The sequence below is a fragment of the Sylvia atricapilla genome, chromosome 2 (genome assembly GCF_009819655.1).
Source record: "Sylvia atricapilla isolate bSylAtr1 chromosome 2, bSylAtr1.pri, whole genome shotgun sequence".
Lineage (NCBI taxonomy): Eukaryota > Metazoa > Chordata > Aves > Passeriformes > Sylviidae > Sylvia > Sylvia atricapilla.
This window is the reverse complement of record NC_089141.1, coordinates 35,260,176-35,277,695: the sequence shown is the minus strand read 5'-3', so window position 1 is coordinate 35,277,695 and position 17,520 is coordinate 35,260,176. Positions and strand designations below refer to the sequence as shown.

General features: G+C 39.0%; 1 protein-coding gene across 1 annotated transcript in view; it reads right to left on the bottom strand.

Moving 5' to 3' along the window:
* FAT3 (FAT atypical cadherin 3) overlaps nucleotides 1-17,520 on the bottom strand; it is a 326,121-nt gene that overhangs the window by 294,357 nt on the left and 14,244 nt on the right. The window contains exon 2 of the mRNA XM_066341305.1: nucleotides 8,766-12,077. Coding sequence (XP_066197402.1) covers nucleotides 8,766-12,060 — 3,295 coding nt within the window. The 5' untranslated portion in view covers nucleotides 12,061-12,077. The remainder of the gene's footprint in view (nucleotides 1-8,765; nucleotides 12,078-17,520) is intronic.

Below are 17,520 nucleotides of genomic sequence, written 5' to 3'. Positions count from 1 at the left end.
GTATTAGTGCAAACACCTAATGCAAACCAACTGCAATGAAAACCTCCTCCCCACATGTATTCTGTTTGGCTTTCTCTCAGTTATTTCTTACTGGCAACACTTCAATGCTAATAAGACACCATAAGTGTATAAAATGCAATAAAGATGTTTATATTAAACAGCAGACTACAGATTAAAAGAATCTGTTCCATGAGCTACAGAAGCTCATCTCTAAACATCTATTTTCAGGTAAACATGTATATGTGAATTAGAGAGATATGACAGTGGAAGGGCTTTTAAATTTTATTCTGTTTTTACCTTGTTGGCAAACACTTAACAAATTCCAAGACTTGAACACAGAAATTAGCCAAACAGCCTTAAAATATGACACAATTTTTAGCAATGAAAGCAATGAAAGCTGGGAAAAGCCTTCCAAGCAACTGACTGATTAACCATTACTTGTAGTCCTTGAACTGCAAACAGCTTTATAAAAAGTACTCTTTAATCCAGCTTCCAAGGTGAATCCTTGAGCATACTCACATATTCAAGCAGAGGAAGAGATATGTGATCAGTCCAGTGTTATCACTCCAAACCAGCCCCACAAATTCCTGATTAACTCTGTCCAGGTCTACTGTTCCCTAAAAAGCCACACAACCTGCTGCAAGGTCAGACAGCAAAATATGTCCTCAATTTTACAGGCCAGTGGAGATTCCTCTCTCTTGGACTTGTTACAGGAAAGGATTAGGCAGTACATCAAAATGGCTCCATGTAATCTAAGACATTGTCCAAACATCCTCCTCTGTATATCCCTGGAAGAGAGGAGCGCTCATATTGCCCTCCATATGCTTGTAAGCTCAGAGTTCTGCATGAACGACATCGCCTCTAAATGCCCTTGGCTTCCACTGGTGCTTTGGAACAGCTAAAATGGATTTTTCTCCAGTTTCCTCTGAGCTACCATGAACTGCTGCTCATGATCTGAGGTGATGCCAGGATAAAGCTGATGCTTATGTGCTCAGACTGAACACAAGACACTGAAGTTCAATTTCCCTCTAATATCATCTAACTCACTACCTTGTGGCTTGGTCCCTTTGCTGGCACCTTGGAGATAAGCTTTCTGCAGGAGCACCTGGGTATAATTTAATGGATGATGATGCATGAGCTAATATAGAGGTCACTTCTGGGACTGTACACTAAGAGAGAGAATAACAGAACATATAATACAAAATGCTCTTGGAAACATCTCTCAAGGGTAATAAAGGTGACAGGAGGAAATATAGACTACACATTTCTTTATTAATAAATAAACTGCTCGGAGATAGAGACAAAACGTCCTATCACCAGGAGCATCCTGAATAATAAAGGAGATTCTCTAAACATTTTCCAAAGAAGGGAAAGCATGCAAATTACAGCCAGCTATAAAAATCGTACGTTGTGAGCTGTTTTATGGGGTATAAAGCCTAGAGAGCTGAACAGCTTGAATAAAACAATTCTGCATGACTGGACTCACTTTGAAAACTTTGAAAGTATGTCAGAATGATTCTCAGAGCCTTTTAACGTAAATATTTTCATAAGCTGATGCATTGTTTTAGGGTTCATATTATTAAAAAAAAAGTTAAACAAATTTGCTCCAGTGATACTAAGACAAGCCTTGTTCCTTACTAATTTACGTCTAGAAATGACAGGGAAATTATAAATACACAGGCATGAATTTTGTAAAAAAAATATTAGTTTTCTACCACAATTAATTTTAAAGAAAAAGAAAAGTGGTAGTGATTGTTGTCCCAAAAGTAGAAATCTTATATGAAGGAACAACTTCCACTGTTAAAAGCTGCAAGAGATAACTCACAGAACAATGATAACACAGTTCCACAAGCTCAGAAATAGCTGCTTTCAGGAATGCTTCATTCCTGCCTGACACAGATAGAGGCTGACAGACCAGATTTTGGCCAGGACTGTGCTCTGAGATCCATCTGGCACACTCCTCCCCAAAGAGGCTGCTCAAGAGAGACACCATGGACAGGCTGAGGGCTGATGACCTTGTCACGAGTGCCTGCTCCAAGTGCTCCCCTGTGAGCATCCCTCTTTTCCCAAGCCACCTCCCAGCAACACCCACTGGCACTTCACTTGTGGCATGGCCCCAAGTTACCTTCAAAACTAGGTTTAGAAGCCTGGGATAATAAAAAGGCTCCAAAATACTGGCTCTGGGTAATGAAATTTGCCTACACTCTCCAGGAAGATGAAGAACATATTCAATACTAGTGTCTCCAAATATTACAGTGAATTAAATTCTGCCAGTGAGTCCACCCAGATCCACCCACTAGCTCTTACAGGCCTCCATAAAATTAAACAACTGAGAAGGAGAAAAACATGCATCACAAATGATTTTCATTTTGCTTTACTTTGTTTCAAGGAAACGCTAGCAATCGTCCCACATACATATTTATCAAACCACTCAAATTGTAGTAAATGAAAGTATCCTTCAACCTGCATACACAATAACTGAAAACTATTTCAGAAGACAGGAACAACATGCAAAGAGTCTGAAGCAGTGAATTCATTCCTTTCTGCCAAATAGATGAAACAATGCAGGCAGTTTATTAATTATTAAATTTATTGATAAACCAGTGGTCTGGTTTATTATATAAACGGTATCATCTGGTTTTTCTAGTTTCCATTATGAGCCATTAGAAGTCCTGATTAGGGTTTTCCAGCAACAACTGCTTTCTCTAGCCACAGTTTGTCAGGAATTTCTATCACTTTTGAGGTATCCAAATAGAAGCTCAGACCATTATCCTTAGCACCATAAATAAACCCATGGAGTCTGTAATAATTTGAACTCTATCTCCATCGGTACCTTTAATCTTTCAGCATTTTGAAAGACTGGCTTGGTAATGTGAATTTCAGAGCTAAAATACCTAAAAATATTAAGTTAACAGAGTCATCTACAGCTTCCATTCTTATCAGAGGTCATCTACAGGGTTAGAAAACAGTGTCAGCTAATGCCTAAATTTAAAGTTCTAATAAAAGTTAGGGGACTCAGATTCCTGAACAACTCTAGGAAATAAAGTCAGTAAGTTTTGAAAGCATTCCTAAAGCCCGTGCTCATGGGCTTCGCAAGAACTTTAAAGATCCCATAAGCATTTCACTAACACCACTGTTTTATCTTCATGTTTAATTTCAGTAGGACTTAAGTTATTTCTATGCTTTCCTGAGAACAAGTTAAAAACTTGTTGCTTTTGTCTTCCCAACTGTGCAATGGAGTAATTCCTTGTATGTCAGGATGCTGCTCCACCAGCTCTGAGAAACCCTACAGAAGCCTCTGCAGCAGAAAATGCTGATTTTGTCTCATCCCTCTGCTCCTCTAGAACCCAATTTCATCATTTCCTATTACCAGTACATCCATGGGTAGTGTAAGAGTAAATATAGAAACTCTTTGAGTGCCAGGCTGTTACATTAACATGTAGAAACAGATGCCAGACTAAAAAGTGGAGCTAGAGTAAAAATGCAGTTTAGTTGAACTACAAATCATCAAAAAATGAGAAGGAGGATTCCAGCACTTAGGCCTGATCTCAGATATCTAACTCAACCTTTCAAGAAGTCAGGAACTCCCACTAGTTGTTCCAATCTCCACTGCAGCCAGAAAAGAGGTTCTGATAGATGGTATTTAGTCTTCCAAGGCGGGTGATTATAATAAACCTATATGCACTTGTTGGGCTCACCACCAACTCCTGAAACAACAAAAATACACCACTTTGCTGTGGTATCAGCACTAAGAGGGTGTACTACCAAAACGAAGAAAATCCAGGGTTTTTAATAAGGCAGTGTAGGACCTCTGACATTTCCACAAGAGTAGTCACAACTATTAGAGCTAACCTGTGATGGAAACTCAGAGCACACTCTCATCCCACGAATTTTTTTTACCACATCTCTGCTCATTTTCTGTCACAACAATCTGGAGATATAAGAGTGGGTTTTACACAACTTTCTTCTAAGGAAATGACATTAGCAGACTAGCAGACTGAAGATGCACACCAGGCAGGAAGCAGTACTAAATATCAGGAAATGGCTCCAGCTTCTCTATAGCACTGATGCCTAAAGAGGCCACCTGGAACAGAGGCTAGACAGAGCTAAAGGAATAAAGTAGGTATTTATAAAAAGGCCTTAAAGGATACAAAGGATACAGCTCAGGCAATACAAGAGCCTGGCCGAGGCTCTATCCAAGATGGAGCCAAGATGGACACCACGTCACATCTTTTCACAATTTTACAACTCTTGGTCCATTTACATATTGGGGTTCATTGTCCAATTGAAGCTTCAGGTTATGAAGCCCCATCTTCTCAGATTGCTCTCCTCAATTTGCTGGTGTTTTTACTTCTTGGCCTGAAGCTGCAATGGTGTCCTTGGTTCTTGGGCTGGAAAAGGATTGCTTTGTCTAACTAAACTGTGAAGGGAACTTGCTAACTTCACTTTATATGAAGTTCAGAGTTATATACTAATGCACTACAGAATCTGAAAAATATGAAGACTAAAACTTACAGCATAAGCACTAGAGTTGCACAAGGGGAAGGTTACTAGTCACTTTTGTGAGATCAAAATATCACATATTGATCAATTTATGTAGATAGAAAAGAGGGTGGGACGCTGTAAGAAAATGAAAAATTGTAAACTATTATTTACATTACTCTTACCCTGATACAATTAAAAACCTTTTTACCACTTTTTATTTCTAGAAGTGCTCTTATGTGTGGGTTTTGGAATGAAAGATAATTCCCAGAAATTAGATAAAAAACATGAATCTGGTAGAGAGGAGACATAACAAATTACCTACCAGTAAGGCTGACATATATATCCTTGTTCACAATTAACAGGAATGGGCTACTTCTGACCAAAGCAAGGCACTCGGTGTAGACCTCTACCTGAGCTACTGTCACAAGGACCTTTGCACATTTTTAGAGCATGATTCACCCAAATTATTTCATATTTTTACATTAGGGTGAAATGAATCACATCTCTCAATTACTTGTTTCCTTCTGTTGACTTGAAGAAGCCTGCAAGTGACTAGTTCTCATTGTAGATGACTATATTTTACAAGAGATTACATATCTGGATTCTAAGAAAATGAACATGACACAAAAAAAAAAAAAAAAAAAAAAAAAAAAAAAAAAAAAAAAAAACCACACACACAAAAAAAAACAGGAGACAGAAAGATCACATTACATGTTCTTCAGCACAAGGCTTTTAAATGGCATGTTTGGGACAGTCACATTAACAGTCAATAAATAAAAAGAAAGTTCCTCTGTTTTTTTTAATCTCTAGAAAAGTCTGAAACCAGATTTTTAGCTATGAATCATGACTGACTTCTAAACCCATGAGAAATTTCATTTTTAATCTAAGGTAGTGGGAAGCCACAGATGGAGTTGAAAGGTCAGGAACTGCAGCAATCCACTTCAGGAGACTTTCTATTTATTTACAGCTTTGTACTGGAAATGGAAAGTAAATCTACTGAAGCAAATTTGGAAATGATTCACACTTCTAGCTGGCAAATACTTGCTATATTTCTGGTTACCACCACATTTAGCAGTGAATGGTGAAACAACAATATTCCAAACCAATTCTATACGACATGAGGCAAAGAGCAGCACTGCAAGAATGAAATTGCAGGCTCACCCCCAAGGTACAACTCTTACCAAACAACAAGAGCACCCAGATTTGCACATTTACACTGTGCAGAAGGATCCATAAGGACCAATACAGAGAAGACTCCCAAGCTCACTGACTGCAATCCACTGTATGGACCAGAATGGAGAACAGCCTGTTATGGAACCCACACCAAAAGCTAGATCAAGCTTGGTGGAGATAGATCACAGAACAATAGAATCATTTAACTTTGCCAAGGCCTCCAAGATCGTGAGTCCAACCATTAACCCAGCACTGTGAAATCCATCACTAAGCCACGAGTGCAACATCCACACGTGTTCTGAACACTTTCAGAGTCGGTGATTCCACCACATTCCTGGGTGGCCTGTTCCAATGCTTCACAACTCTTTCAGTGAATAGAATTTCCCTAACACCCAACCTAAACCTCTCCTGCCCATTTCTTCTTGTCCTGACACTTGTTACTTGAACAGACTGACCCCCACCTCACTACAGGCTCCTTTCAGGCAGTTGTAGAGAGTTATAAATCTCCCCTGAGCCGCGTTTTTTCCAGATGCACCATTATGCACCTTTAAACATCTGAAGTGGAAGAAGAAGCAGCCACCACGACAACAGATGTGCAGCTGCATGGCACAGTGTGTATCCAAGCTTCTCTCCATTTCAACTCCTCAGTATCAAGGTGCCTCAGGGAGCAAAAGCACCTCTTATTCAACACACAGGGCAACACCATTAACACGTAATAGTTCAAAAAAACAAAAATAATGTACTTGAGCAGAATTTTGCTGAAAGCACAGACTTGCTTGTAGTCTAGCCTGCTCATATATTAGGATGAATTTGGCCCAGTTTATATCCTAATGATTATAATGGATGCTGCAGTCATCTTTTCATTAAGGCAGCAGCCAAAAATATTGATTTGTTGTACTTCACACTCCTGCTTACCTTCACAAATTTTAGGAGAGACAGTACATAAGCCAATAGAGTTGGTCAGTTTAAAAGTGACAAATGAACTGCACTGAAAGTAAATAAACAGCTATCTCTTTATAAATTAATTCAATATGTGACTTAAGCCCTTTTCTACAGCTAGAAAGCTGATTCATCATTCAGCAGCATTTAAGTTGCCACCAGTTCAATAGCAGAGTATTAATGTTGCATTCTATTTGACACAGAAGGTCAAATCCTGCATTCAGCTTACAACAGCATGGCCCCAAGTAACCCTGAAGCCTTGCCCTCCACATCATCCTGGCTGCAGCTCTGCACCCAAAACGTTCTTCAAACTCCTTTCAAGAAGGCTTACATGGTAGTGAGCATTTGGAGAAATTAGAAACAAGAATCCCGAATCTTTTGATCTGCTGCGTTATCAAGTCTAATCTGGAATGATTAAGCGAAATCACAGAGGTTAGTCTATTTTCATGTAACACTCATGAAAGAGTGAAAGGCAGAAAAATCTTTGCATCTTGGAGATTTGGGGCTTTTTTGCCTCCATAAAATATATTTCAATTCTGGAAAGAAACTAAGTATATTTAATGTGGAAAACTGAGTACAATTTCCACTCACGTTAAAACATGATTTGTGCTTTACTGAACAAGGAACCTAACTTACTCTAGGCCATCACCACTACTAGTGTAGGTACAGGGTGAAAAACCTGTTATTTTATTCATGAGTAACATGCACTGAGTTACTTTCCCTACCAGCTCTTTTAAGTTCAATAAATGTCGAATGCTGATATTTCTGTATCAATACTGCAGCATTTGCACCAATCTCCCAGTGCTTTATAAAGAACCCACTGAGATGAAGTTGATGCTACTCAACAAGTAGGTAGGACAAGATTTTCAGATGCAGGAGCTTAATGTTTGAACACATGTCCAAATGTCTAAATAACATTGCCTGACTGCCTTCCATTACTATCAGCACTGTAGGATATGTGAGTTCCTAACATTTCTGGAAATTACACTAGGTGCCCTCTTGACTTCTGACACTCAAGTCTGATGTTTCTGGACATAAGGTTTTGACTGCAATCATCTGTGTACAGCTGTAGCAGCAAGGCTGTAGCAAAAATAGAATAAAAATATTTTTCTCTGCTTACGCTTAGACAAGAGCCACAGCATTTGTAATGTCGTCTGTTTTTCATAATGTTCAGTTTAGAAAGTTGACATTTGATTAAACAGTTTGAATTTGCCAAAACATACATTTTAATCTTATGTTTAATACCACATTCTCAATTAAAAGCTTCAGAAGAAGACATACAAACCACAGTAAACTCACAGACCTTACATATTTAATATAATTTCTGAAACTGTCAACTAATATTTTCTAATTTCCTCACTACTTTTAGTGGTGCACAGCTGCACCATTATTCCCAACAACCATCAGACATTTAAAGAGCCAGTTTTTAAGTGTTTTACTAAACACACTTTTATATTTAGTATTTTGAACATCTTCCAATTGGGTGGTAGGGTAATAGAGTTCAGCATTTTAAAAATCTTCACTATATTAACAATGCTTTCTAACATCAATGTTTATAATACTACTGCCACCAAAGGAAAACTAGCACAGGTCATTTACAGCTATGAACATTTCCCTGGATTTCTGCCTTTTACACAAGCACACCAACACTGATAAACACCATGCTACAAGAAAGTGTATTACACAGAATGGTGTCATTCCAGAAAAACTCCCATGAAAAATGACTCCCAGCAACAAGAACAAGACCACAAATAGGTTTTAGGACAAAATAATCTTTCTTTCCTGCTCCTTATTTCCTTTCATTGAGTTTAACACTGGATTCAAGGTCATGAGTATTGTGACTCTGTGGAGGTGGCCTGAGTAATTTACAGTGATCAACAGATAATGCAGTGACTGCAAGCGAGTCATTCTGTAACTATCACTACCTTCTAAATGGAGTCATCACATAGCTGCTGAAATGGAATGTGCATAATTTCACATCCACAAGAGTGATAAATGTAACCAGGTAATTAAATCATGTAATTGCTGTGCCTGGAAAATCCTTACTTATAATTCTATCTTGCCTGTTAAGAAGAACTGAATTTCTTGTTAAGGGTAGAAAACAACTATGCCTCAGCTTCGCTTTTGAAAAAAATCGCTATGAAGGAGAAATCAGAAACAAAACTCACCAGTTTCTTCATCGATGCTGAATCTCCCCAGGCCACTGCCATCCCTGATGGAATACTGGATCTCCCCATCTCTTCCAGAGTCCTCATCTCGAGCAACAACTTGCAAAACACTTGTACCAATGCGGGAGTTTTCCTTGACAGATCCAACGACAGCAAAGTCAGGAAAATAAGGAGTATAAAGGTTTTCATTAACATCCACCACTTCAACTTCCACAAAAGAAAGAGAAGAGAGAGAAACTGGGCGCCCCTTGTCCTTGGCACGCACGGTCAGGTTGTAGAACTGCTGCTTCTCGTAGTCGAGCTCCTTGATCAGGCGGATGGCGCCACTGGCTTTGTCGATCTCGAACCGCCCGTTGTAGTCGTTCACCAGCGAGTAGCGCACTTGGCCTCCCAAGCCCAGGTCTGGATCGTGAGTTTCCAACCAAGCTATGACAGTGCCAACCGGCAGGTCCTCAAGGACCTTCACGTTGTAGCTGGATGGGATAAAGGCTGGAGAGCAATCGTTGACATCATCCAAAAAAACCTTCAGAGGCACAACGGAAAACTGCTGATGGCCACTCTCTGCTCTGTCCCTAGCCTCAATCTTCAGTGTGTAGTTTGCTTTTGCTTCCCGGTCTAGTTGATCTGCCACATACACCACTCCCGTGGAACTGTTGATAGCAAATTGATGGGTGTCTGTCAGTACTGAGTAAGTCACTTCACCATTAGATCCTAGGTCTTTATCTCTGGCTTCTACCTGGATAATCTCTGTACCAAGACTTGTACTTTCTAAAATATTAACCGAGTAACTGTCCTGTAAAAAAACAGGCTTGTTATCATTTGCATCCTCCACAGTGACAGTCAGCAGTCTCCATGCAGATTTCTGTGGATTACCTAAATCATAAATTGTAATATTAAGGAGATAGAGCTCTGTTTTTTCACGGTCCAAGGGCATGAGAACACTAAGTATCCCCATCTCCATGTCAATGTTGAAACAACTATCTACATTACCATCAGAAATTGTATAAAGTACTCTTCCATTAAAGCCTGAGTCAGCATCATAGGCTTTTATCCTCAAGATGGTGGCACCAACTGGCAGATCTTCTGAAACTTTGACGTCAGTAGGAAAGGATTTGTCAAAATGAGGTGCCTGCCTGTTGACTGAATAAAAATCAAGAAAACCATCTTCCAAATTCAGCTTCACATTTGCTTTTGCCTTTTTGAGCAATTTTTCTGCTAGCTTCTGAGCAACTCTGGTTTCTCTACAGCTAAAGGTCTTTGAAGAGGCTTTCCCATGAACTACTGAAATATTAACAAACATAGCATCAGCGAAATTCTCTCCATCAGTTGCTGTTATCTTAAGGCCAAAATTGCTGTTCTTTATGCCAGAGTTAACAAGAGATTTTTTAAGTTGCAGGACACCAGAGTCTGGATTTAAATAAAAAATGCCAAGTTCATTTCCAGAGATTATTTTGTACTTCACAAGCTCTAACTCATCTATGTCTATTGCAGAAACAGCAGTGATGTGACCACCAACAGGAAAATCAGATGAAATCACTCCCTGACAGGCCACTTTTTCAAAGAGGGGCTTGTTATCGTTGACATTGCCTATGTATATGGTGACATTCACCTCACTTTCATGGCGGTAGGGAGAACCCCAGTCGGAAGCTCTCACAATGAACCTGTAGCTTTCTGGTGAGGACTCAAAGTCCAGTTCTTCAGACGTGGTGATGACACCTGTAAACTGGTTTATTGTAAATGGCAGTGAGTTCAGACTGGCAATACTGTATGTGATGTATCCATTTTCTCCCCGGTCTTCATCAACTGCTGACACTGCCAAAACGCTCGACCCCACTGGGACACTTTCGTTGACAAATGAGCTGTAGGAGAACTGCTGGAACTCTGGAGTGTGATCATTGGCATCCTCTAATCTGACAGTAACCTGTGCTTTTAAATCACCACCTTTGTTTGCATATACTTCTAATTCATAGAGATCCTTCTCAATGATTTTCAAAGGATGAGCAGTAGTAATAAGACCTGTGTTAGGATTGATCTTAAAATACTCAGCTTCCTCACTAGGAGATAATCTATATTCCACACCCTGTGGCTCAGGCATCAGCTTAACTACTGCAACAACCACACCAGGAGGTGAAAATTCACTGATCAAAATATCATATGATTCCTTTTCAAACTTCACAGGGATACTTTCTTTTTTGGGACTAGCAATGTGGACCAGTTTGACCGCAGAAAATTTCTGTGGAGATCCCTTGTCCTTAGCTTGGAGAGTGAGGTTGTAACCATAAGGGAAGCTGTCCCAATCAATAGGCTTTCTTTCTTTGATTTTGTACTCATTCATCCATTTCCCTTCTTTAGTCAGAAAGAATTGTTCTAGAGGATCTCCAGCCACAATAGAAACAGATTCTATTTCTCCATTGGCTCCTTCATCTAGGTCATCAACGTTAACAACTGCATAGGTAGGTTCCTTATCTGATGGGAAGGGAATGTGGGTTACTACGCTTATTGTTGGGGCATGTTCATTTATACGTTCAATGTGAACATAAAGCTTGGCAGTGCTGCTTACACCATTGTTCCCATAAAGCTTCATCCCACGGTCCACTGCCAAAATCTCAAGGTCATATCTGTTTTTCTCATCGTAATTTAACCGGCCGCTTAAGGAGATAACACCACTCGTAGGATGAACTGAGAAGAGATCAACTTTATTTTTAATGTAGTAATAAAATTCACCATTGGACCCAATATCCGCATCTGTTGCAGTCACCTGTGCAATGCTAGTCCTTAAGGGAGTGCTTTCTGCTATTGTGACAGAATATGTGGTTGGTGAAAACAAAGGCCTTAGGTCATTCATATCCAAAACCTGGATGTTCACTTTTGTCCATGCTTCCAAGTCCTCTCCTCTGACGGACCCTTTTACCATCAATATATAGTTGTCCTGGATTTCTCTGTTCAATATAGCAGAATTCCCACCTTTAGTCCTTATTCTGAGGAAGCAGAAGTCAGCAATGATGACTTCCTCTGCTTTAAAAAAGCCCTCATCATCACCAGACACTATTTTGTACTTGATATCCCATGAGAGGTCAGCCATGGTAATGCCCATCCTCGTCTGACTGTTGACGTAGGTCCTGGCTGCGGAATTCTCGTACACCGTAGCATTGTAAGTGGAATGTGTGAAGTGAAAGCCAAGTAGGGCAGTCCCATGAGCCACCTGGCAAATGGAGGCCAGGAACTTGACAATCAGAAGGGCAAGGCATGACGGAGGTAGCCGTGAGCCTGACCAGCGGCCCATATTCACGTCCATCACATCATTCTTTCACCCTGTGACAGAGAGAGAAAACAAGAAATAGATGATCTAGAGATAAAAACCGTACTGTGAAGTGACATGTCAAAAGCACTTACTAAATTTCTAATCAGAAGTAAAATCTATGTAATATCAATTCCCCACATATTTAACAAAACAGAAGGGGAGAACACTATGGACACACACAGATACAATCACACCAGCTCTGGGTATTTTCACATCTGTCTGAGTAGCATATATGAATGTGCACACAACATGCATATATATATATATATATATATATATATATATATATATATATATAACTACATGTATGTATGCATGCACACTTTTTTAACATAATAGACCCTACCACATCCATATACATGTGCACACAGTCCAGAATAATATCACAGTGAAAAAAAAAAAATAAAATCCATCACACATATTTGTATCAATTTATATAGAGGAATGAACTACATACAGAAATTATTTTTTCTTATTTATCAGAAGCTCCAACTAAGCCTAAACTTGTTTGTTCTTAGAGCACATTAGAAAATTCATTTTCAGTCCCAATGTTTGGAAGAGAGACAGAATTTTCATATGTATGTAGCTCTGTGATAGTCAACTGTTACCTTTTTTTTCATGGACAGTTAAGAATGATGAAATTTGAGCAACCAAGAACAAGCAGAATAAGAAAGTCATTATGCAGTCATTACTTTAAATACAGATACATTCAGAAAAGGCCCAGTGCTTCACTTCAAGAATCTAAATTGTGAGGTTAGGCAGACACAGGGTAAGTGGAGGCACTGGCTGAAGGTTACTGGAGGATACAGTAGAAGCTGGGAGCCAAGTCCTGTTTATCGCTTCCTCTTTGAAAGCTGAGGAAAGGAGCCTGAGGAAACCAGGCAGGTGCTACCAGAAGACCATGGGAATAAGCATCCTTGTTACAGAGTACATGCACTGCTACTTGTGAAAATCATAAAAATCAATTTTAAAAGGCAATTACTGAAAGACCCACTGCACACACACGTTGTTGTCATTTAAAAGCTACTTGAAAGTGTAGTTTTCTCCAAGCTAGAATACAGGACAGAAAAGGATAGGAAAAGTTGTCAATGACACAGGTTAACTTAAACTTCCAACCAGATCTCAACTTCCCCAAGGAGATTTATAATTTGCATGCAAGTTTTGGAATAAGAACTAATATTAGTTAGCACCTCCAATGTAACAGAGGGAGTACTGCAGTTACAGTACTAACAATATTCAATTTATCATACTGATGTCGCAATGTCCACACACAACACTAAACTTCCTGATCCCACAGTCTGTATCCCAGCATTTAACACACTGATCAATTTGGTCAATTCTTCCAAGTGCTGGTCAAAGCACTCATCTTTAAATACACTTATTTTCACACGCAGTTCTCTCCTGCCATTGTTTCCTTCTTATTTTCTTTTCTATTGTATTAAAAAAAAATAAACTCTTTAAAAAAGAAAATAAAAATATAAGATTATATCACCTTCCGGACCTACATTCCCCAGTAGCCAGCAAATGTCATTTGTAGCAGTTCCTTCCCTGAATATGCCCTTTCAATTACTGTGCACATAGCATGTGAGTCCTATGATTAATACCTTGTTCCATACAGTTCATATATCAAATAAGCACAATTCTCCAATATGCTTTGGGTACACGAGGGAACAGGTCTCCCCATGCTCAGGTCGACCTCCAGAAGCTCCAGGATGCAATCCTTCTACTTCATCTAGGAAAGATTATTTTATTGCTGCCATTTCATTCACCTGAAAGATCAGCAGTGGCACCTTATTCTTCAGCACAACAAACATTTGTCAATTTAATCCACTAGTATGAAAATATCAAAGTCCCTTATTTTCATTGGGCTTTATGTGATCACTTTTGAGTACTGACACTAAAAGCTGTTGCTTCAGACTAGTGTGGGAGATGATGCTAGTTCTATTTTATTTATACATATATATATATATATATATATACTCACACAACATACAATAAACTGCTGAGGAAATTCAGGCAATGAAAATGAGAAATTGTAATGAGAAACAACTCATGGGAAAATAAAGGGCTGGACCTCTTCTGTGACGTGCATTATTAAAACAGTCAACAGACAATCACTGTGTTGCTGCCTTTCATGAAGAGCACTTCAGCATCCTTTGCCTATACCACAATACCCATCTCTCCCCATGCTAAGAGAAAGAAATTTTGCTGGTTTACAAAAGAGACTGATGTTATGTTTCATATGAGCACCTATACTTCTTACACCACAGTTCAGCATCTTGCTAGAAAATCATTTTCCTATATTTTGAAGCAAGGAAATGAATTGTCTTATCCTATTTATGTCTCATTTGGTGGCCTAGTTTCTCCTGTCCATGCCATAGTTCAGCATGAGCTGGTTTATCTCCATCATTCAGGGTCATTAACATCAGGTTTTCAAGTCCAGGATAATTGGAATCAGTTTTCCTGAGAATATCATTGCTACAAAAAAAAAAAAGAAAAAATTATTTGAAACTTTACTTTTAGCCCTACCCATGTTTACAGACTGCTGTGGCAGACAAGCATCAAAGTAGATATTTATAAAGCTCTGTGATTAGGGGAACCTAATGAAAAAGTTGCATATATCCTAGGCAATATAACATGACAACCTTATGCTCCTATTCCATTTATCTTATAATTTTTAAAGAAAGCTGGGGCTAAGACCTAATCTCAAACACTGCTGAAAACCCAGTCATGTCAATAGTGCACAAATTTTTAGAGGTTCAGTGCAATCAATATCAGTCCTGAAACACTAAATTCCACCTAGAAGCAGCATATGTAGCTATTGAAAGCTACTGAAAGCATGTTTTAGCTGTGTGTACGTATGTATGCACAGACACACAGATTGTGTATTTTAAGGTAGAATTTCATGGTTGGCACTGGAAAAATTGGACCTTCACATCAGGCAGCACTTTCAGAGTTTGATTTCATCTCAAATGTGGTATGCAGAGTTGTAACAAGCTCCCCATTGAAGTTATTCATCTATACATATATTTATATGGCTATCATCATAATATGGAAGTCCCAATGGATGAGCTATTAAGCTGCCACTTGGGCAACCCAAGGATGTTTTATTCATTTACTGAATTCCTTTCTTCTGGGTTATTTGTTTTTAAGAGCTCGTAATACATACATACTTAACACACAGGAAATGTAACGAGATCGGTTACAGAAACAAAGTACAAAGCAACCCGCCATAAATTAGGAGGCATTTCTTTAAAGGCACTTCTTGTCAAAAAAAGTTATGTTTAAAGTGAAGAGAAAGGTTGTGATTAGTTTTGCTTGATTTTAAAATGTTTGGGCAGGAGCTACTAAAAAAAAAACTCCCTAGTACTGCTCAACATGGTTAGTATGAAAGAAAAAAAAGGGGGAAAAAAAAAAGAAAGGAAATAAAGGGAAAAGTGAAAACAGAAAATGTAAAAGCTATCTGAGAGAGAAAAACTGCTCTATGACAGCAGCAGAGACTAAAAGGAAACAAGTCCCTTCTAACTACACAAGAAGGTGAAAAAATAACACAGTATAGGAGACCAGAATCTTTCCACTCTAGCTCTCATTAAATACTCTGGCCTTGAAGTGGGAAGAAAAAAAATTGAAAAATAGAACAGTGTGTCTTGATTTTTAATACTCTTTAAAATAAACTTTAACATCATCAAGAAGTCTATGATTTTTAATTCATTTCATCATTTGAGTAATTTTCCTTTGCTCCTTGAACAAAGACTAACTATGTGACCCAAACTTTGCAGAATAGCTGCCAAGACCTGTAGGTGGCTGGTGTTCCCCAGAGGAATTGACAGAGGCATAATCCTCATTCTTTTATCTCATCTTGTCTCTTGGCAACCTCCAGTCTGGGCCGCATCCAAACCTAACACCCCACCAGACAGAGAAGGAAGACTGAAGTCCCAGGAACTGCCAGGATTGCTGCACACCAAAAATGTGCCTCTAACTCAATATGCCAATGTGAAACAAGTGCTATCTGTTCCTTGGTTTGACTCCTCCTCCCTAGGCTAATTTTTCTAATTCCAAAGATCTCCACACCATAAAATACTTCAAAAAGAAAACAGTGCATATGTCTCTTGGGTAAAAAAGAGCCAAAAGGTCTTTTATAGATTATAAGGAATACAGCAGGCAAATTCCTTCAACAAACAGGAGGAATAAGCTTTTAGCAGGCCACAGAAGGAACAACAAAAGAGCCTTTTCCTCTCTCCCTACTGTGCCTCCAAGCCGAGTTATACTCTGAGAGCATGTTTCCAGCTGGCCATGAGGCAAATTAATTCAGGCAATGTGACTAGCTAATACAAAGCAACCATTAAAGACTTTTTTACATGTCCTTTGAAGATGGAAGAAACCCATCTGTGCTTTAACTTCCAGCTTCACTCAACGAAGGGTGAAGAACCCAATGGAGCTCATATATAGGTCCTCTGGGCTATGAGGAGGAAAAAAACTTTCTTGACTTCAGATAAATTTCTGAGACTTGAGGTATTTATACACCCATGTGTATGGGAAAAAAAAGGGGTCAAGAAACCTCGACTGAAAGGTTTTTATCTTAATTTGCATTTCTCTTGGTGAAGCTAGGAAAGGAAGTGTGTCTCCTCACACAAGACAGGACTGGAGACCTCATGGTATGGACAATTACTACAACTTGAAATTACTATTGCTTTCTTGAGACAGTTGTCACAATTCTCTTTTAAATTGTAGCTATTTAAATTTTACTAAATAAGCACCTTTACAGCAGAAAAGGTATATTTGAAAATGTAAAGGTATTTTTAGGAAACAGAAGTACAGTAACATCACATGCACATGAAGTCTAAATAGTATGTAGAGAGGTCATGAATCTGCTGCAGAAACAGATGCTCTTGATTTCTTTGGAAGTGGTCTTAATCTTTCCAAGTACTCCTGTCATTCAAACGTCAACATCAACAGCAGCCAATCTATTCTTGTGGTCTAACAACCAAAATACAAGGCATGAAACTTCTCAGCATTCCTTTCTATCAGGAACAGCAATTCGAACACACAAAAGCTTCTGCATGACCAGGTCATGAGGATCTGTAAAAAGTATACAAGGAGGATTGCGAAGCATTGTGGTAGGTTTGCAGTTGTCACCTATGAAAGGCTTGGATCAAGCTGCATCACTGATAGAAAAAAACTGATAACAAACCTGTTGTCAATACTGCAACCAGGAGGTGAGAGCCCATGTATGTCAGTGCCCTCTTAGGAGAAGTCTCTTCCATAGCACAGAACCATTGAAAACTTCCAAACTCACAGAAATTACTATTTCGGCATATGGAAGGTATCGATCTAGGAGTTTAAAGACCAAGGTGTCATTCTACCTGCAAAGCTGAAGCGCAGACTAGAGAGAGACATGGATTTTTTAACTCTCTTCTCACTACACAGGCAATATCACTAGCATGTTGTTAAATG